Source organism: Meriones unguiculatus, chromosome 11 (assembly GCF_030254825.1).
Source record: "Meriones unguiculatus strain TT.TT164.6M chromosome 11, Bangor_MerUng_6.1, whole genome shotgun sequence".
NCBI lineage: Eukaryota > Metazoa > Chordata > Mammalia > Rodentia > Muridae > Meriones > Meriones unguiculatus.
Window position 1 is genome coordinate 91,181,559 of NC_083359.1, and position 21,980 is coordinate 91,203,538.

At 49.2% G+C, this 21,980-nt stretch overlaps 1 protein-coding gene across 2 annotated transcripts in view; it reads left to right on the forward strand.

Moving 5' to 3' along the window:
- The first annotated feature begins 6,708 nt into the window (after positions 1–6,708).
- Olfml2b (olfactomedin like 2B) overlaps positions 6,709–21,980 on the forward strand; it is a 37,786-nt gene continuing 22,514 nt past the window's right edge. The window contains exons 1-3 of one of the 2 annotated variants that reach the window (XM_060364650.1): positions 6,709–7,321; positions 9,819–10,082; positions 11,950–12,057. In XM_060364650.1, coding sequence (XP_060220633.1) covers positions 7,142–7,321; positions 9,819–10,082; positions 11,950–12,057 — 552 coding nt within the window. In that variant the 5' untranslated portion in view covers positions 6,709–7,141. The remainder of the gene's footprint in view (positions 7,322–9,818; positions 10,083–11,949; positions 12,058–21,980) is intronic. The other variant, XM_021640632.2, reaches the window with a different exon arrangement.

Here is a 21,980-nt window from a genome sequence, read left to right on the forward strand (position 1 = left end):
ACAGAGGATGTAATCTGGACCCGTGGGCTGAGTGTACTTTCTCTCCTAAAAGTAGCTTCTTTTCTATTTATCACAGCAATAGGGTAAGAGACTAAAGCACCACTTCTCCATCTCACTTTTCTTTTTATTTTCTTTCTTTCTTTCTTTCTTTCTTTCTTTCTTTCTTTCTTTCTTTCTTTCTTTCTTTCTTTCTTTCTAATTAGACATAGTGTCATGTAGTCCAGGCTAGCCTTAAGCTTGCTAGGTAGCCAAGGCTGGCCTTGAACTCTTGATGCTCCTGACTCCACCTCCTGAATGCTTGGCGTACAGGTGTAACCCACCATGCCCAACCTCTATTCATTTTTCTTCTCTTTCTGCCCACATAGAAAGCTCACTTCCTCCCTGCTCAAACATAGGGGCCCGTGCCCCATGCCTGCTGTCCTGGTGCTAGCGAGAAAGTCAGGCTACATAGCAACATGGCCAGCACCCCCTCTCTCACAGCTTTGCCCCCAACCCCAGTGTGAAGGTGGCCAAGTTGGATCTCTGAAGTGAGTTACCCAAGATCACTAACAAAGCAGAGCCTAGCTCTAGAGTCTCTCTGAAATCAGAGCTGTCAAGAAGGGTGGGGAGACATTGGGCTGGGAGCAGATTCACTAAGGCGGGAGGGTGAGTCTGTCCAAGGTAATATCCACCTGGGCATGTTGTCTCAGGGGACAGAGACAAATAATGTCCTCTTGTGGTATACACAGAACACGTGAGAAAACAGAAATTCTGGCAACATATTTTTGGCTCAGAATCCAGAACCTAAACAGCATTGTCTTTATTGAAAACATGATTTGTGCTTGATAGGCACGTGCTGATTTTACTTTGATTGGCTTAAAATTTACATTTTACTATGTAATACTTGGTTTAATAAAAAGAGAGAAATTTCCAGGGTTGGCACGGGTTAAAAACAAAGCACAGGTCCTCAAAAAATGGATAAATCCAGAGAAGAAACATACTTTCACTTGACTTAAAAAAAAAAATCTGCTCTGTGTGTGTGTGTGTGTGTGTGTGTGTGTGTTGGGGGGGAACCTCTTTTGTTCCTGTTCCTAGGATCCCACATGAATAATTTGTGTGTGTGCGCACATGAGTACATATGGTGGGGACCAGGCATTGGTATTGAGTGTCTTCCTCTATTATCCACGTTATCTCCATTTTGTATTTTGAGACAGGACCGTTCTGGAGCTCACTAGCTGGCTGGCCTGGCTGACCAGCAAGCCTCCAGGATTCTCTTTGTTTCTGCCACCCGGTGTTGGAATTATAAGCACACAGCACTGTGCCAGCCTTTCATTTGAGTGATAGGATCCAAACTCGGCTCCTCCTGCTTGTGCAGAAAGTACCTCATCTGCAGAGCCATTCAGAATCTATAGAACATGAGCTCCTGAAGTCAGAGGGAGGCCCCGTGGCCCACACCCTCTTGTGCCATGCTCAGTGAATCAGAGTGCCTGGGCCATCATGTATATATTCAGGGACTGAGTTAAGCTGAACGGGAGGAGAGAGAACACAGAAGATCCAGGGCAAAACAAGACGAGAAAGCAGCAAAGCAGAGGGAACAGGGAAGAAAGACCTCATTTTCGGCTGAGCTTCCCTCCCTCCCTCCCTCCCTCCCTCCCTCCCTCCCTCCCTCCCTAGCGTTTATTGCAGTTCCCTGGCCTGGCTCCGACTCTCAGTCAGCCAGGGCAGGGAGATGGCAGAATGATGTAGCTCCTGGGAATTTGCTCCGCTCTTTGATTCTGCTGCTGTGGGGCAGGTGCTTTTTCTAAATTACACATGGGGGTGGCGGGTCATTTCTAGCCACCAGCCCCACCTGGCAAATGAAGCCTTGGCTGGCAACAGGCAGACGTCTCAGAGGAAAGCCAGGGGGCTCCTGGGTAAACTGGAAAACAGATGCTCCTGCCAGAAGCAAACTTGGCTGGGGAGTGGGTGATGGCTCAAGTAGCTGGGCAACCCCCAGAACCTAGAGATATGCTGGCAGGCAAAACTGGGAAGGGTCCCGGGTCTCTGGAAGATGAAGTGGCATGCTCGGGGCTTCAGAGACCCTGCTGAACATTCCCACAGTGTGTCCCACTTCAAATCTATTTCCGAATTTGTAAGAGGAAATGATGTCATCGACTCCAGGATTGAACATCACTTGATGCCTGGCATAGGCTTAGCACTCAGTGCAGAGCTGCCATCATGCAGACTCTTGTCTTGGTGCCTCGGTGACTTCATCTGTTAGGCATGGAGGGCCGTATTTACTTTATACTCGCATGCTGAGGGGCGAGGGACATGGAATCAACGGGCTCTTAGTAAGAGATTTGGGGAGTCTACAGTACGTGACTCTGATGTTCGAAAGCCAAACTAACTCAGTATCTTCAGATCAGGGTACTAGATTACCAGGTAGAAGGATGCCACAGGATATAGATTTCTGAAAGACTCATCACAAAGAATTTTTGGGAAATGCTTGTAGATGCACTAAAGACATGTAGCCTGGGCATCAGTATTGAAAGGGGTTGGTAGCTTAGTGATAGAGTACAAGCTTAGTCAGAGTGAGGCCTGGGATCCAACAAGAGGAAAGGACGGAGGGAGGAAAAGAGGGATGGAAGAAGAGAGGGAGGCAGGCAGGGAAAGAGAAATAAATGAGGAGAGACTTTTCTTATGATGGGTGAAATGTTATAAAACTAACCCCATGTGAATGAACTTTTGTTAAAGAATTGAATGAAGACAGAAATTGTGCTTATTTAATTTGGAACTCAACCAAAGTTCAAACAAAGGTAGAAAGAAAGAAGGAAAGAAAGAAAGAAAGAAAGAAAGAAAGAAAGAAAGAAAGAAAGAAAGAAAGAAAGCTTTCAACAGGATGAAAAAGATGAGCCAAACCCACCATATTTTTCAGTGGTTAAAAATGTAAAAGCCCATACTTGAGTCAAACAAAAATCACTGGAATGCAGAGAGGAGAGGAAACCAACGTAAAACTCACATTCGAAAAGAAGAAAACTACATTAAAAAATAAATCAATGTGAATCACTTGTGAGATCTGACTGCCAAAAACGCTGACCTGGCTGTGTGCTGCATTAATGAGAGAGAAGAACCAAGAAAGCAAGTATGGTGACTCGCACCAGCAATCCCAGCTCTGCAGAGGCTGAGGCAGAGACACTGCTGTGAGTTCCAGGCCAGACTGGTCTACATATTGAGTTCTGTAGCCGGCAAGAGTGAGACTCTGTCTCAAAAATCAAAACCAAAATAAAACAAAATTAAACGTTCTTAAAAGAGCTGAGTTCAGAAAGAAAAAAAAAAAAACTGGCTTCTCTATACTCTGACCTTTCTTCAAACTGGGGCCTTTCTAGAGAGAGGGGGGAAAACCCAGAAACAACAAACAAAAACAAACAAATCCCTTACAGGAGGATCTGGAAAGCCACATGGTCTGAGAAAGATACTAAGATGGAGGAAGAACACAGAGAACAGGGACCTGGTTTGAGAATGGAGCCGTTTAGAAGGTTTGTACTTCGTATCATTACGTGAAAGAAAAGCTCTCTGGCAGGAACCCTTTTAGTCATATTCTATGCAGGACCATAGGGCTGAACAGTTAAAAGACACTTTAAAAAAGTGAACCTTAGAAAAAGCGATATTCCAGACGAGAAACAAGAGTTTCATGAACTCACACACAGCTACTATAGCTCTGAGCACCATGACCATATTCAAAGAGAAGAGAGCGGGGGGGGGGGGTGGCACCAGAAAGCCCACTTTCCTATTGTTCTTTCATCAAAATAGAATATGCCCCCCCCAAAAAAAACTCCTTGCAGATTTATTTTATTTGTTGACCAGAACAGAAGGAAATTGAGTACCTAGTTATGGGTAGCCAAATCAATCATGGGTAGCTTACACCAATCCTGATTGGTGTATGATTGATGTAATACCCGAGCAGTGATAGTGTAGATGATGAAAAGAGTCTGGCTCCTTGATTGTATGACTGAGCAGCTCCACAGCTGACTTGTGTTGTTGGAGGGGAAATGTGTACTTGATTAGGTCGTTGCTGGTAAGGATTCTCTAATATCCCAGTCAAATGCATCCTAGTGGATACAAAGATGCTGTTGATGATGGTAATGGGGAATACATCCACTTGGACTATTTGTAGTTCCCGTTCATTCAAACAGTATTCATTGAGTGACCGCTGAGCCCAGTGGTGTCTTGAATGAGAATGCTCCCCCGCCCTGCCATGGGTTTGTATATTTGAATGTTTGGTCTAAAGTTGGTGGAACTGTTTGGGAAGGACAAGAAGGTGTGGCCTTATTGGAGGAGGCGTGTCACTAGGAATGGGCTTGGAGGTTTCAAAAGCCTGTGCCCGATCCAGTTTCTTTCTCTGCCAGTTGCCTGAGAAACCAGGATGTAAGTAAGCGCTTAGTTACTGGTCCCATGGCATGCCTGCCTGCTGCTGTGCTCCTCTCCATGATGGTCAGAGACGCCATTACCCTCTGGAACTGAGAGCCCCAATTAAATGCTTTCTTTTATAAGTTGCTTCGGTTACAGTGTTCTGTCACTGCAATAGCAAAGGAAGACAGTGTTCTAGGTACTGGTGGAGCTCTGAGATATAACAGTGAGCAAAGCCAGCACAATCCCTGCGGGGTCACAGCGGGGAGGACGGGCATGAAGGATACACACTCCCAACCACCAGTTGGAGTGGTTGGGAGTGTGTAGGAGCATATCACAGAAGAACCACCCTGGAGGCAGAGTCGGGGGAAGCTCTCCTGACAGGTGATTGCCATCTGAAATGGGAAGGTGAAGGTTAAGGCTGCCGTCTACCCAGATCCTGCCTGCATCTTGACCTGTCTTCTACCTGTTGAAACTTCCTCACCAGGATGGCCCTTCTCTGCCTTACTCGTCCATGAAACACTTACTGGCCTTCTACTGGACATGACATATCTCTTCTTTAAGGACTTGGTGTTATTCCGCCTTATGGTCCCCAGGCTTCTTGTGTAGCACTTCCCTGCTCCTGCCCACACCTAGCTGCTGACCATCACTTTGGACTTAGCCTGTCCTCAACTAGAAATGAAAACTGCATTTACAGTGTTAGCCCCCATCTAGTTTCAGACAAGATTTGGCGGTGTTTGTAGGAAGGTACGTGTATAGCATTCCTGCAAAAGTCCAGAGGCTTGGACTTTTCTCCATAAACATTTATCTTTTTACTAAAACCCTAATATTTGTCATTACTGAGATCAAGGGTGTGTCTCAGTGACAGAAAGGTTGTCCAGGATCCAGGAGACTCTGAGTTGGCTCCTTAGCACTGAAATAATAATAATGGTAATAATAAATGGTAACATTACACTTCTGTCAACTATCATCACATCCAAGCTGGAGCCGGCTTGATTGATTACTTAAATTATCCCAACCTCTTTGTTTAGCGTTAGGAACAAGCTGTTGAGATTTCTCAAGGATGTAGAATACCTTTTAGGTCTTTGAACTTGAAGGAATTGGTATTCAGCAAAGACGACCCCTAGCCCAAGTTCTCAGCACAAAGATTTGTTTGCCCCAGGGGGACAGAGGGCAGGGACTAGAGATGAAGACAAGAGATAGAGGATGAGGGAGAAGGGAAAAGAAACAAGGGAGAGTTGGGGGGAGGGATATTTGCCCCAGAAGCACCAAAGGACAGCCTCTGGATGGAGAAGAGACAGTTGTGGTACACAAGCAGTTTATAAAGGTAAACAGGGAAACCCTGTGTTAGGATGAAGTGTTTGATTTTGATCGCACAGGTTAATTAGGGCAGCCAAAGGGGGGGCTTTTAATTGTTGGACTTTGGTGGAGAGCCTCAGAGGGAGGAAGTGGCCAAATAAGGGAATAGACCTCGCTGGCTAGCTTTAGGAATGTAATCTAACTTTGAACAAGGAAGAGGGAACGAGGGAAGGGCAAGGCCTGCCCGAGCCATGTTTGTCCCGTGCTCAGGCCAGGTACAGTCCCTTCAGAACTGACCTGGCTCTGCGGAGTATTTTCAGAGTGAACGTTGTCCTGGGAGACACAACGCTCTTGAGAAAAGTAACACCTTGTTAATCTCCATAGCAGGCCTATGCAGGGAACACCAATTAAAGAGCCCAGTAACTATCACCCTTTAAAGATGATCTAATCAGAGAGAGGGGCCTGTCTATTCTTTCCAAACCATGGAGCTTGTAAGAGGTGACCCCTGTGGCAATCGTTTGGTTTGGGGTAGTCACTAGGACAGGCAGACCTGTCACTAGGACAGGAGACCTGTAGCTAGTCTCCTTATTTTGAGCATTTATCCAACACTGCCGCAGAGCTTCAAGATGCATCCTCTGGGGGGTAGATATTAGGTTCTAAAGTTGTGTCAGGCACGCGGACTACCATTGGCCATAAGTTCAAAACTGCCAGCCCTCCTGATGGAAACAAGTCAGCGGGAAAACTGAAAGAGGAGTGATCGCGTTTCTCTGCTGTCCTGGTTGATGTCCAGGGGGCAAGTCAGGACTCCGCCGGGGGCTCGGGCGAGAAGAAAACTCGAGAGAAGGCGCGCCTCGTCCTGCTGGGGTCAGCATCTACAGTCAGACGCAAGGCCAGCGGTTCCTTTCCCAAGCCGGCCGGCGCGGGCTAGAGCAGCGGACGAAACCGGGAGGAGGCGGGGTCCCCGGGCGCGGCGCCCAGAGTCTGTGCGCTTCCCGGTCCTCCTCCTCCGCGCCGTCACTGGCTGCATCTTTCTGCCCCGGCACAATAGAGGCTCCGCCCTCCCTCCACGCCAGCCCCGCGGCGCCCCGGGCCAGCAGCCCTCCCTCGCCTCCTGCTCTGTGGCCACTGTCCGTCCCGCGCCCGGTCCCCGTGTGCCCCGAGCTCCCCGGCGCCGCCAGCCTTCCACCTGAGCTCACCCTGAGGCGACGCCCTCCGCGAGCCGGCTCCCGCCTCCGCCCCCTCGGTCACTTCTTTCTTGTGACCCCTGCACAGTCTAGGCTGTTGGGGTCTGGGAGGAGATGTTCAGGGTCTCTGGGGAGCACAGCCCTCCTCCACTCAACCACACCCAGCTTTAGACGGCTCTCCAAGCCGCAACTCTTCCGGACTTCAGTGAAGACGCCTTCCGACTGGTCTTTGCTGAGACCCCCTACCCAAGGTGGCCTCTGTAGGGACTGAGGTCCCTATTGTCGCATCTCTCATGGCCAACCCTCTGCCATTAGTTCTCTGCTTTGCTTTGGTGGTGGCACGGGTCTCGGGGTCCAGTATGGCTCCACCTCCCGCAGGGACAAGCGAGCCCCCTGATGTGCAAACAGTGGCACCCACGGAAGATGACATTTTGCAAAACGAGGCGGACAACCAGGAGAACGTTTTATCTCAGGTAGGAAGAGGAATCTCATGACCATCCTGCCTTGGGGGATGGCAAGGACTTGAGGCTGGTCCTGGATGAAGTGTTTACAAGCAGCTGTTACTCTGTATTTTTAGTGAGAAGGGCATTTACTTTTCGTTCCTCACAGTGTATTGTTTGTTTGGTGTTGGACAGGCTTTCATGTAGACCGGGCTGGCTTCCGGCTCACCGTGTAGCTGAGGCTAACCTTGAACTTCTGGTCCCTCTTACCCTCCACTTCCCAAGGGTGGAGATTCCACCACACTGACCTTTGTTTTGTCGTGTTAAATTATTAGAAGTAAGTGTAGGCTTGGGGTTGTGGTCTTACAGATATGGAGTATTTCAAGGTTACCAAGTCAGGAGAAAGGAGGGGAAAGGAAGACTCCTACACTCTGAGGAGAAAGGGGTGTGTGTGTGTGTGTGTGTGTGTAGTTGCAAAAAGTCCCTCTTGCCTATGAGTTGGAATGTGTAAACAGGAGGGTATGTTGGATTGGAGGCAGAAGGCATAAGCCATGGGAAATGTTTTTACAGCCTCAGGCAGAAGCCTGGGGTGAAGACGGGACTGCCACATGTGTGATACATATGAGGGGGACCCCAGAACAGAGGGGTTTATGTCAGAACCTTGGGGCCCTGGGAGCAGAGTGTCAGTGCAGAGCCACACAGTTGTGGCTGGTTTTCAGTGGGGGCCAAGCGACCCGTGATAGTGGTGAGTGTCATAGCACATCCATTTACACGAGCTTACTCAGTCCTGATGGCCCTCCCAGAGATGAGCAGCAGGCACTAAAGGGAAAAGGGCAAGAGCCTGGCTGCCCACAAGCACCAGCCTACTTCTCAGGATTGTAGGGGATGCTTCTCTCACTTCTGTAGTGTTCCCGCTCCTCAAAGCTGGCACGCTGATGGCCAGTGGGCGTCTCCGTGGTCCTCGGGATGAGTAATGCCAGAGGAAGGATGCTGAGACTGTTGCCTGCACCTCCTCTAGGCCCTCAGTCTGGGTCTTTCCTCTCTGTGGAGAGAGAGCTGTGAGCCTTCTTTTGGGGTTGATCAAACGCTTGTTTCTTCTCTTAATAATTATGCTAACATATGCCCTATGCCCACCCATAACCTCACACTGACCCTTAAATCGAAAGGACTTAAAATCCCTCCTGCTGGGGCTCTGGAAAACCATAAACAAAAGCTTGCCCGAAACCGGAGCCCCCTGAAGGTAAGGAACCCATCCAGGGTTCTCTGAGTAGGATTGCGCAGGAATCCAGGCAGACTCAGAGAGCAGACAGGAATGATTTACCATCACCGTGGAGAGACTCGCTCCTACGTCACCCTGAACTACTACACCTCCCGCTTCTACTGGTCCAGTCTGTATTTCACAACAATCCCAAAGCAAACATTAGCTTTAGGAGAAACCCAACCGTCTCAAGGAAAACATTACACGCCTTCTCCCCCCTCCACCACCACCCCCCCCCCCCGCAGGGACATTTGCAGGCTCTAAGCCTGGCTGCTGCCATCATTCGTCAAATGAAGGAACCCCTCTGCCTGGTTAGGATGGGAGCCTTGGCACTGGGGATATGAGCCCTACTGAAGATGAATTGATGGAGCTTAGGGGGGCTTTTCTCCCATGGTAGGGACAGGGAAAGCTGGCATGGGGAGGCTGGGAGGAGCGTGTACCCAGAAGGAAATGTTTAACATTGTAGAAACTAGTTTTGTTCTGGTTTTGGCCTGGGGTTTTGGTTCAGGAGCCAAAGGAACTCTTAGACTACATAAACCTTACAGATTTCTGGACCTGCTTTCTTTCTGTCTCTCTCTGCCAGCTCTTATTCTGTCATTCTAATCCATCCTTGAAGGTTCACATAACCACCTCCTCCGAGAAGTCTTCCCTAGGTCCCAGGTGGAGCCCCAGCCCTGTAGAGGCCCGTGGCACTGCCTGGTCTGTATGGCTTATTTACAACAGTCTCCTTGAGAACAGGCTCTCTATCTGGCCCATCACTACCTCGACATGAGGAGGTACTCTGTAAGCATGAAAGAATGAGTGAATAAATGAATGAATGAATGGATGAATGAATGAATGAAGAGAAGCCTGTAGTCCTCACAGCCAGCCAAAGGCCAGTTTTCTGCTCCCTCCTTCAACTCTGTCTCTATTTCTAATATAAACCAGGACTTAAGCTACGAGGAAGGGCTACTGAAAGGACAATGATGCTTATTTTTGTTATTGCCGTGTTGCTTTTGTTTGGTGTGCTTTTGGTTTTGTTTTTAAATGCTAAAAGGTTAAGGCCCTGCTGAGACATTGACATCTCTTCAAGGCCTCCACACGAGCAGAGCTCTAAGTGCCTTCAAGGAAACGTCTGTGTCAGCAAATCATAAGCCATGACTCGTTCTCTCCACAGCTCAGGGCTGAAGTCTCCGGCTAGGGCAGCACATCTGACAGAGTGAAATGACAGCTTCCTTGAGGAGCGCTTGTTTGCATACCTCCAACTCAGTCTCCCTCTGTGTGTTTGTCTAGTTGCTGGGAGACTACGACAAGGTCAAGGCTGTATCGGAGGGCTCCGACTGTCGGTGCAAGTGTGTGGTGAGGCCACTGGGCCGAGATGCCTGCCAGAGGATCAATGAGGGGGCTTCCAGGAACGAAGACTTCTACACTGTGGAAACCATCACCTCGGGCTCTTCCTGTAAATGCGCTTGTGTTGCTCCGCCGTCCGCCGTCAATCCCTGCGAGGGAGACTTCCGGCTCCAGAAGCTGCGGGAGGCTGACAGCCGGGATTTGAAGGTAGGAGCTGGTAAGGGGCAGTTGTTTGGGTGAGAGGGTACCTTGGGGACCTAAGAGGCTACAGAACCACAGCTGGACATGGGAGACCTTCGAAGAAGGTCAGGCCTGGCCCCTGGAGTCTCCAGTGGGGATCTGAGGCTGATCTAACAAAAGCTGGGCATTCTCAGCTCTGAAGTCAGCAAGAGACAGAGGTGTAGGGGAACAAATTATGCCCTGTGCCCGCCCCTCCTACAGAACCGGGGAGACCAGGGCTAGAAGGAGCTGCCAGGACCATCTGGCCAAAAGAACTCAGTGTTCTCCAGGAAAATCACGGTCACGATTTACTGTCGGCCTACCAAGTATACAGAAGATGTAAAAGACACCAAGAGGAGCGAGCCCTTTGGTCCTGGCTGCTCTGGCTGTGTCTTCATGCTGCGCCGGTGTCTGTAGTGTGGGGAAATTTAGGCTTATGTGGGCAGCCCCATGGTTTGCTGAGGGCGTCAAAGGCCTGCACTCTTCCTCTTTTGCTTGCCCTGTGGGGTGGGCAACCTAACTTGTATTCCAGCCATCACTGCATGATCCTCCCTCACGTCTCCGAACTCTGCCTCCTGGAATGTAACGTGGAGGGCCTTGGAGGTTCTGGGAACACTGGTGGATGGCACCTACCGTGTAGTTGGCACGATGCCCATGTACCCTGTGTAAATGAACGAATGAGGGGCCATACAATGTTGCCTTCTGCTGGATCTGGTATCTGGAGCCCACTTGCTGACGTGACAGGCACGGGTTCCTCTTTAAGCAGAGACGTGTTCAACAGGACGAGAAATGTCCCAGGACTGGCCACATGACTCAGAGTGCTAGCTCTGCACAGAGCTACTTTCCGACCTCAGTGCCACAGTTATTCCGTTCTAGGAGTGGACTTTGGGGGATTTCTGGAGCCACACCAGAATTTCTATTAGGAATCAGAAAAATCACCATAGTCCATAACAGGCCATGGACTCCCCTGGGGTGGAAAGGGATCTTCCAAACCTTGAACACTTCAGTGTAGAGGCCTTCATTTGGAAGCAGAGGAAGGAGATGAAGATGGGAAGCAGATGAAGAAGGACGGAAGCAGAGATCACAGAAGCGTGGCACAGCATCTTCCAGGCACAAGCCTTTGGTAGGAAGGTTCTTTCCTGTGTCTCACCTGCGCTTGAGTCTGGGCTCTGCGAGACTCATGGATGCTGCCATGTCAGTAGCTGGATGCCAGGTACCAGGGGAGGTAGTATTTGAGAAGGCTGCTTGCCCTGGGGCAGGTTGCCATCTCAAACACAGGCTACTGGGTCGTTTGGACTCTAGGATCAGTTGCTTTCTGTCCTGAGAAGACTGTGGTTGCCTTTCAGGGCTTTTAGTCCAGGATTCACTTGAGGGTTTCTGAAGCATGCCCTAAACATGTTGACATTTGCAGCTGCCATGCTTAGTGTTTATGATCTGCGGGCAAAACCTCTGATACGTACCTTGAGGAAACAGAGATGAAGAGGCCCTGAGGGAGCTTAGAATCCAGTAAGAAAGGCAGAATATGGGTGGCCAGTTTTGTAGCAGACACAAATAGCCTGTGAAAGTGTCTAGGCCTGAGGTTCACTTGTTTGTGTAAGGTCATCTAATTGTTCCATTTTGAAGGATACATACATATATGCTATATATATATACACATATGTGTATACAATGTCTCATAGCTGGGGCCTATCTCTGTTCCTCTCTACACAAATGTGCCTCTGAGGGTACCTCTCAATTCCTGGCTAGTGGCTTCCCTGTAGAACCTCCAACATGGAGAATTTAAAAGGAAACTTCTTTCCTGGGACTTGGCTGGCCCCAGTCAGGAACTAACAAACCCTCTGTTCTTGCTTCTTAGCTCTCCACAATCATAGACATGCTGGAAGGGGCTTTCTACGGCCTGGATCTCCTGAAGCTGCATTCAGTCACCACTAAACTGGTGGGGCGAGTGGATAAACTCGAGGAGGTAAGGAGGGTTCCAGTCTCCCTATCTTTCTTGCAACTGAGCCCCAAAGGATATCATGCTTTCGTGTTCCTCACTCAGCCCTTCTGGAAGAAGCCCACAGACAGGTGCTACTGATTGGCCCAAATGGTTGCTGCTTCAAGCACAAATCTATAATGTTATTTTCGGATTGTTACTCTAAGTCAGTGGTTCTCAACCTTCCTAACGCTGTGACCCTTTAGGACAGTTCCTCATGTTGTGGTGACCCCCAACCATACAATTATTTTTGTTGCTACTTCATAACTATAATTTTGCTATCTTTTTTTCCCCTACAGTTTCCCTTCCCCCTCTTCTCCCAGTCCTTGTCCCCAACCTCCCCTCTACCATCCATTCCACTCCTCTTTTCTTTCTCTTCAGCAAAGGGGAGGCCTCCCATGGACATCAACCAGCCTTGGCATATCAAATTGCAGTAAGACTAGGCACCTATTCTCCTATTGAGGCTAGAGGAGGCCCAGTTAGGAGTAAGGGTCCCAAAGGCAGGCAACAGAGTCAGAGACAGCGCCTGCTTGCTTTTAGGAGTCCCACAGGAAGACCAAGCTACACAATTGTAACAGATGTGCAGAGGGCCTTGGTCAGTCCCATGCATGCTCTCTGGTTGGTGAGTCAGTCTCCGAGAGACGCCATCGGCCCAGGTTAGTTAATTCTGTAGGTTTTCGTGTGATGGCCTTGACTCCTCTGGCTCCTACAATCCATCCTCCCCGTCTTCTGCAGGATTCCCCAAGGCCCGCCTAATGTTTGGCTGGGAGTCTCTGCATCGGAATTTTGCTACTGTTACACATCATTATGTGTATATGGTATGCAGAATCTCTGACATGTGACCCCCGTGAAAGGGTCATTCGAACCCCACCTCCACAAATGGGTCTTGACCCACAGGTTGAGAACCGTTGCTCTAAGTGCTGGATTTAATAATGCAGTGACCACAGACATATCAATACTCCTCATGGAATACATCGGCTTTGGGGGTTCTATCTGAGTTTCCCGGCTGAGTATTGCTAAGATGTGAGAAAGAGAGGATCGGTCAGTGAGCAAAGACTCTGTCTGCTACTACCTTCCAGCCACACCCCACCCCACTTACAATTTCCTGCCCACTTTGTATGATTGTCTAGGGGATAAAAGGTACACTAATCATGATGGAACTACTGCAAAATTATTAAATTAAATGCAGCACCTGGGATATATCCAAAGAGAGATGAGGCTAAACATTTCCCACAATGCACTGGCAATGCTGGGCCAGAGAAGATGGAAACACTGCATTCATGCTTAGATAGCTCAGTACCTTCCCTTCACCCCGAGAAGATATTCCCAGAGTGACTTTTGAGACTGTGAGATGGCGTAGGAGGTAAAGGTGCTTGCTGCCTTCATCTTTACCTGAGTGTTCAATCCCTGGACCCCAGTGAAAGGAGAATACAGATTTTCCCACAGTGACCTCTGATCTCTTCAGGAATGTCGTGGCACACGCATGCATACATAAAACACACACACACACACACTCTAGTCGAGGTAGTCCATGCCTCCAATCCCATCACTTGGGAAGCAGAGGCAGAAGGATCACGCCTTCAAAACCAGCTTGAACTACCTAGCAAGGCTTATCTCAAAACATTTTCCTAGAAAGTGTACTCCAGTTTCCTTTCCACCACCCTTAGGGTCAAACCCTTCCAAGCTGTGAAGGGTTTTCAGGATACGAATGTTGTTCTGGGGGCCGAAGTCACTTTAGTTGCCAAGTGTAGTTAGGAGGGTCCAGGCTCTCCAACTTGAGTTCCATTGTAACTACTTCTGAACTCTTTGAGATGGGTTGGTTCTGAAGGGATCCAACCAGGGTCCAGAACTTGAAGGCGCCCCTGTTCCCAGAGTTCCCCAGAACTGTCCAAACAGTTCTGGATGTGATGTCCCTTTAAGAAAACGATGGATAGCCACCTCGTCTACTTTCACTTGACCTTGACAGCCACATAGTTTCCATTCCTTTTCCTAAGCACAGCTTGGGAAAGATAGCTCTGTGAGAGGATTCTAGAGGCCAAGGTCAGATAACCCAACCTCAGAGAAGGCCAATGGAATGGACTCCACAAAATGGTCAAGCCCATTTCCAACACTGCCCCTCCCCCCCCAGGCAGCAGACTCTTCTCTGGCTGAGGCTAAGAATGGGAGGAGCCTGATGCAGTGCAGTGGAGGGCACTTAGTCACACTGAGGTTTTGTCTTAGTCGTCATAGTGACAAGGGTATCTCCTTTCAAAACTCGCATGTTTAGTAGCCACTTTTGGACTTTTATAATAATAATCCGTGCATTTACAGAGCATTTTACAGGTTTTTTTTTTTTTAACATTCCATATACATTTAGTGATTTGTTTCTGTGAGCTGGGCAGGATGTAAGACCTCAGGAAATTCCATGGCTTGCCTGAAATCAAGGGAAAAGAAGCCCAGGGCTGGGTCCTGGTTCAGACCTTCTGGTTCTGGTCCAGGGCTCTTTCTAATCAATCTCAGAAGTTCTTTCGAGTTCTTGTCATCTGCCCTTGTAGGCATCAGTTTTTCCTAACCAGAGTTTAAAAACAATAGCTCTTCCAAGGGAATTCCTAGGCAGAACTGTGGCTGTATCCCACATGCGTGAAGGTCCCTAAACCAGACAGTCCCAGGCGACAAGTCCCCGTGCCGACAGGAGTCTTCTGACCCATGAAGTGAAGTGCTATATCTTAGGCTGAGGTGGAATCAAGCCTGAGCAGCCTGTCTGTCTGGGGTGTGCAGTAATTGAAAAGGCAGAATGTTGGATAAATGGAAAAAACACTCTCTTTCTGTAGCCAGACTCTGTAGGAGGAATGGAAGTAAAATTCTGCTCCAGCTCCTTGCAGATTCTTGAATCCCAAGGGGATTTCTTTAGAGGTCAGACAAGACCAAAGGAAGTGAGATTGGAGGGGCCGGTCCTCTCAGAGTAAGATTTGGCAGTGCAAGTGGGCACATGTGTGCACATCTGTGTTGGGCAGAGAGGAGGCTATAGGCATGGAAACCTCATTTGCAGATGAAAGAGGAAGGAAGAGGAAAGAAATGAATCCTGGTTCAGAGCCTCCCCTCTCTCAGTAAAGTCCTCCCTGGCAGCTCTGCCTGGGGGCCAAGTACAAGCTTTTCTTTTAAATGATGGAAAAGATACATGCTTAGCAAAAGCACAGCGAACATTCAGCCTGACAACTCACTCTAATGTGAGCCTCTGAGAAACCACAACCCCGCTGAAGACACAGCGATGTCAGCACATCCAGAACCCCCCCCCCGTGCCTCCCATGTTTCATCATCTTACTTCTTTTCTTCTCTCTCTTTTTTAAAGGTGTTAGTAGATTTCTTTATTTCATTTTAATGTGTTTGAGTGTCCCACATGTGTGCCTAGTACCCACTGAAGTCAGAAGAGGGCGTCAGATCCCCTTGAACTAGAGTTACAGGTGGCTGTGGGTGCTGGGGGCCGAAACCCACTGATCCATCTCTCCAGCCCCCTCCTTGCTTTTCTGTATAGGCTTACTTTCTAAGGATGAGTCCCCAAGGATAGTTTCACCTGTTTTTGAACTTTGATTATACAGATTCCCACAGATCACAGATGTGTCTTCATGAATTCGTGTAGTTGCTATTACTCAACCTCACACTTTTAACATTTAACTGTTTTTTTCTGTGTCTTTTGATTCACCCATTCCCCCTCCCCCACCTCCCGTATATTATTTTACTAAATGGACATCCTGCAATTTACCTATTCATTTGGTGATGACAGACATGTGAATTATTTCCAGATACATCTTTCAGAATAGCCCAGGAACACCGCTGTGTAGGAACAGCCCTGTGCATGGCCCCAGCCACATGATCACTTGCTTTTTCTATGACATAGGACAAGTAATGGAGTAAGTGATTCACTCGTTATCTTAGATCAGTGGGTCTCACTGATCTAAGATCAATGTTAACAGTTCTTCATCTTGTGGTGACCCTGACCATAAAGTTAGTTTTGTTGCTCCTTCTTAACTGTAATTTTGCTGCTGTTATGAATCGAACTGTAAATATCTGATATGCAACCCAAGGGATCATGACCCACAGATTGAGAACAACTGTCTTGGACTTTCAAGGGGGTTTTACCAAACTCTCTTCTCAAGTGAATACAAGTTTATACACCCTCCAAGCAGATCCATCAGCACGTGATCACATCAGGCTTTCTAATCGGGGGAGGGAGGGTGTACTGTAGTGAAACCATTTTATTGAGTTCCAAAATCTGAGCCCCAAACACCTTTTCTGTTCACTTTGGGGAGACCTGAAACATATGCTCCCTGATCTTAGACCTGGTCCAGGAAGAAGAAACAGCCAAACACCTTACACATGGCAGACTCACACTGTCTCTTTTCTGCCAATGGCTGGGGAATGGAGCAGAACTCGGAGAATGTGTTGGGGGAGTTGGAGCTGAACGGTTGGTGGACACAAGCATAAATGGCAGGAGCGAAGGAGATTGGAAGTTTAGGAGGGAAACCGGAATGACAGGTGCACCAAGGAAGGATACAGAGACTTATGGGCTGTCTGAGCTGTGACACCTGCTTTCTGCTTCCAGGAGCAGGCTCTTTCATAGGCAGAGAAAAAAAATGGAGGGAAGATGAGTAAGAGAACCAGCTCTATTGTGGGCATTCTATGGTAGGATTTCCAGAAAATATACAAATCTTTTCAGAGCCCTCACCCCTAGCTGCAGGAGACCTATAAATTCTTGTGTGTAAGTATTTGGATATGCCTGTCTGTGATTGCACTATATGCGTTTGTGTATGTGTGACTGCAGGTGCCATACTTGTAAAATACATGCTGCAAGCTGGTGGCGCTCACCTGTAATCCCAGCCCCTAGTTGCTGGAGAGAGGAGGATCAAGAGTTCAGGGTAATTCCTGGCTATAATTAATTCAAGGCCAGCCTGGTTGACTCAAGACACAAAGAATAACAAAGATATAACAGCAAATATAAACAGCAAAGAGACAAAACCAAAAAGATGCATGCCTACATTATTCTGAAGCACAATTTCTATTGCTGAGCCCTGCCCCTCCTGGTGTGTGGCTTTTCCTTTGTCCCTGTGCACTGATAGTGGGGAGGGGAGAGCGTGATGGGGAGGGGGGGAACTGTGTGTCAGCTGAAGCATTTTGTCCAGATAGAATTGCCTGTGAGGGAGATTAAAGTCTCTGATGAGTTTTCCAGGCTCAGAGCTAGCCCACTCCTTAGAATGCACTGAAGTTCTCCCCGAAATCTGAAGATCTATTGGCCTCTGTGTTTCTGGCTCAGAAGGCAACATCAAAGGAGCATTTCTTACTCATGGGGGATATATATTTACACTAACTAATGGGGGAATGTAATTTTCACCTGTGCAATGCTGGCAGTGGGTTAGGGAAACTGGCTTTCCAACTTCCCTCCCACCCTACTGCCCAGCCCATCAAAACACCCTAAGTGTTGACCCTCCTGATCAAAGCTGCCTCTTCAGAAGGACTCTGTGGAGCCATTTCACCCTTGCGGCTTCCTTAAGTGTGCTTTGGAGAGGAAGGTTCAGCTCATCTGCTGCAGTACACTCTGAAAAGGCAGAGGGACGTCGATAATGTTTCCAATATACATTTCAGCTTTACTTAATTCAATTTACATCTTAATTTGAGTGCGAGCCAGTGAATCACCTCTCCTGGGGTTATATATGCTTCAAATCTAATTTGCTACTGTGGAATGCAAGCTTTACTCCTTGGCTAAAAGTATAGGAATCATCTGTCTATCCACGGCTTAGGCACACCTCAGAGCTGCCTGGATAAGAGGGAGCCTGTGACTTGGTTTGGGGGTTAAGTGTCTGAGGGGTCATCCCCAGGGAACTGGAATGTATCTGGTCTGTCTCCCCTTCCAAGCTCAGGATCTCCTGAGAGCAGCTGGGTAGTAGTGAGTGCTCTTTGTTCCCCAGTTCTGGCTTAGCAGCACCTGACACACACACACACACACACACACACACACACACACACACACACACACGATGCTCAGCAGCTGTTTAGCTGGGGAGGGATTTCGAGCGGCAGCTGGTGGCTCCCTCGCCCCAGGTCTGCCTGTTCCACCAGCTGTGGCCTGAGGGTTTGGGCCACAGCCTGTCTGTCCTGCCATCAGGAGCACCGGCTGTTGCCAGCTGCTCTTCCCACTCTAGCTCCCTTACTGGGAGCTGGGGAACAGCTGTCATCTGGGATGATGGCTGTCCCTGGCCATCTGTTTCAAGTTGTGTCCCCCCCCCCGGGGGGGCTCAGAGAGGGAGGGGACAGGCAGGGCAAGCCCTCCCACTGTAGACCCCTTCACCCCAACACGTGTGCACAATACTGATGCAAGACCACTTTAAGCTTGCCCTCAGCACCTGAGGCTGGCACACACCCAGCTGTGCCGTCTTGGTAGCAAAGTTTGGCCTACATCCGATCTGGCCCAGCTTCCTCCACCAGGCACCTAATGCATCCCAGGGTTCTTTCTTTCCTCCTTGCCTCCTTGCGACCATGGCTCTTCTTTCTTTCAACATCTTCTTGTCTGCTACTGTGGCTGTAAGGGCCATTCTACTGCAGCATCACCTGTGCGTCTCCAGCCTTGTTTCACCCGACGCACTCTGACACATTCAACCCCTTGTCCATTCTCTGTAACGAGCCTGGGTGGGGTCGATGTCTTCATTTGTTCTCCAAGGAGCCTGGAGAGGTTTCATTGGTGGTTTGGATATACCTCCAGGCTGTGAACCTCCAGCATATTCCTCTTGGTTAGAAAAGCAAGGCCACAGAGAGCTGCCAGTTCCCTGCCACCTTTCTCCCTGATCCTTGTAGTTTTGTCACAAGCAAGGCATTGAGCATACCATCTGTCTCTCCCTACCGTGCTCACCCTTGTCCAATAGCTGTGAAAGTTCAGGGAAGAAGCTGCGCCCAGAGGACACGCTTTCCCCATGCCTGCCTCACCAGTGTGCACATTTGGGTGAACCAGCTTCCACACCCCTTCAAAGCATATCCTGACTAACAGCTGAGCAGTGTGCTGACGAGTACCGTGGGTTGACCCTAACTCCACCTATGTGTTATTTCTACATTGCCCGGGGACTCCGCTCAACCCACATGCTTTGGTTACCTCAGAACTACAGTTAGAACTGTAGACGAGACACCTTTCCTCGTCTGATCACATGGGCTTGCTATCAACTGACAGCCTACTACGCCCGACTGCCTGTCTCTCTAGCACGTGGCCCTTCTTCAGTGAATACTCCCCAGTTCCCTAGCCCATGGCCTAGGGACTCATAATCAAGCCTCCAGATCTTTAATTGTGTTCAGACTTCTGTTCCAGCCCTCTGGGGTGCCTGCTCATTCACTTGCTCCCCACCCTCTACTTCTTGGTGCCAGGATTCTTGGCGGGGACCGTGAGGTATGCTGGCTTTAGGCAGACAGGCACCCTTCTTGCTGCCTTCAATGTGCTCCCCATGAGCAGAGTTGTACGCACGTTAAATGTCATGAGCACAGCTGTCCTAGAGGGCAAGAGCTCAAGGCATGAGGTCATAGAGTTCACTTATTTGCCAGGGTTGGACCCTAAGTGCTCTGAGTGGGTGAATGCTGTGCCCCATACCTCCAAGAAGCACCCCACAAAAGGCCCTCAGTGTAAGGAAGGCAGAGCCTCCGGGAGGACCAGCAGCCATGCCTGGGAGGTGGCCCGAGTGGAGGTAGCCACAAAGGGTCAGCAGCCTCTGCCACCCTGGGGACATCAGCTGGCTCAGCCCAGTGGGCTGATGGGGTGATGCCACCTCCAGCCCCGTGTTTATTCAGGCGGCCAACAGGCTTTGCTGTTCCCATGAGGGAAATAAACTATACAGCTCCTCTGGGTTTTCAGAGCTGGCCTGCCTCAAACCCGCCTCTGTGAAAATACAAAATAATGGCCTTGCTGAAATCAGAAAGGGGATTGGAGACTATAAATCAATGGGCAGCGAACCCCCGGGGCCCAGTGGGCAGGAGGCAAGAGTTGCACCTGCAGGCTGCTGGGACCTCCCAGAGAGTACTGTGCTGTAAGCTAATGCTTGGGGGTGTTCAGGAACCAGAGGAGCCGCCCTTCACATAATAAAGGTACTCAAGCCCACTGTGCCCCCACCTTCCCAAGCACTCCAAGATATCAGCACTTTAGGTGGAGTTCTGGGGCTGAGGACACAGCTCAGGACCCTTGGATGAGCGGCCCTGCCCTTGGGGTTCCAGAGACCAGGAACCTTTCCACTGTCACCCAGGAAGACCTTGGCTGTCACTAACAGCTTCATCCCCACTTCTGTTGCCTCGTCCTAGAGCTACCTCAAGCTTCTTTTTTAAGGCAGGACTCAGCATACCTGGAGATGTGGTGGGGGGAGGAGGGGATGCAGGTTCTTAATTCCGGGAAAGCTCTGGGAAAGGCCCGAGAACTGACATTTCTGACAAGCTCTTGCACTGTGCCAACAGTGCTGGCCTCCTGTCCATACTTTGAGTAGTAAGGAGCTGTTGGAGTCCAGCATCCCGAGTCGCTCTGCAGAAGCACGGCCTTTTGCGCGTCTGAAAGCAGACGGCAAGGATGCTCTGGCATCTTTAAAGGGGGCTTGGTGCTGCTGAGGGCTGGCTGGGCTGGCTGGGCTTCCTCAGTGGTCCAGTACATGAATGTCAGGAGTGAAGGCCAGGAGGCTGGTGACGAAGCGGCACTGCCGCTTTTTACTTGCAGTTATTGTTACTGTGAGTGTGTGTGGTAAGTGTATATATGCCGTAGCACACATGGAGAGGACAACTCTGTTCTGGCCTCCCAACTTTATGTGGGTCTCTAGGCTTTTGAGGCAAATACTTTTACCCTCAGGCCATCTTACTAGCCCTCTGCTAGTTTTGTTTGTTTTTAAATGACATTAAATTGGATCCTTACTGTAGGCCTCAGCAACCTCTCTGTGATAGGAAAGGCCTAGTGCTGGGGTCCGTTCCAATGATGATGCTACGAGCAATAACTACCTAGTATATTCCTTATACATTCAGATGTTATCAATTCATTTGAGCCTCAGAAGCAAGCTTAGGAAATGTGCTAGTCCTGTCAACTTTTTACTAATGGGAAATGGGTACAGGGGGAGTTTAAATCATTTGCCTGGGATCACAGAGCTGGGAAGAGCAGCACCGGGATGTGAGCTGGACACGTCCTCCCGACTCTATGGTTTTAACCATTGCACCCTGAAAGCCTGTCAGCAAAAAGCACGCATACTTATTCTTGGCGAATTCTCCAAACAAGACCCTTCCTCACAGACTGTAGCTTCCACAGTAAATTCTGTGTGGTTTGGAGAGTCTGGCTTGGACTAAGTGCTAGAGAACATGATGAGCCCTGCTCAAGATGCTCCTAGAATGCCGTGCTGACCATTCTGGAGTCTGGCAAGTTTAACAAGAATCTAGTCGCCCCTGGGCAGCCCCCATAGGAGCCCCGGTGCCACAGTGTCTGGGTGTCACCATCTTCTTGGATATACGGACACCGCCTTGGCCCTGAGCCACCCAGGCTCTGTTCTAGGACATCAGCAGCACCCCTACCAGGCTGCGGGGCTGTGCCTGGAAACAGCTGAGCTTGTGCACTTCTCGTATCTGGTAAAGGGTGGACAAATACGCCTTTTCTTTTACTTGGTTTCTTCCACCAGCTTCAAAAGCAGGGCCTAAAAGTAAACACATCTAACATCTAATTTTGATTGACTTTGCATGCTTTTGGTACTACTGGGAATTGAACCAAGGACCTCACACACGCTATGCACGGGCTCTACTCTGAGCTACATCCTCAGTTCTTTTGGTGTCTTTTATTTTGACAGTACGTTGCCAAGGCTGTCCTTCAGCCTGCTCTGATCCTAGGCTGTCCTTCAGCCTGCTCTGTATCCTAGGCTGTCCTTCAGCCTGCTCTGTATCCTAGGCTG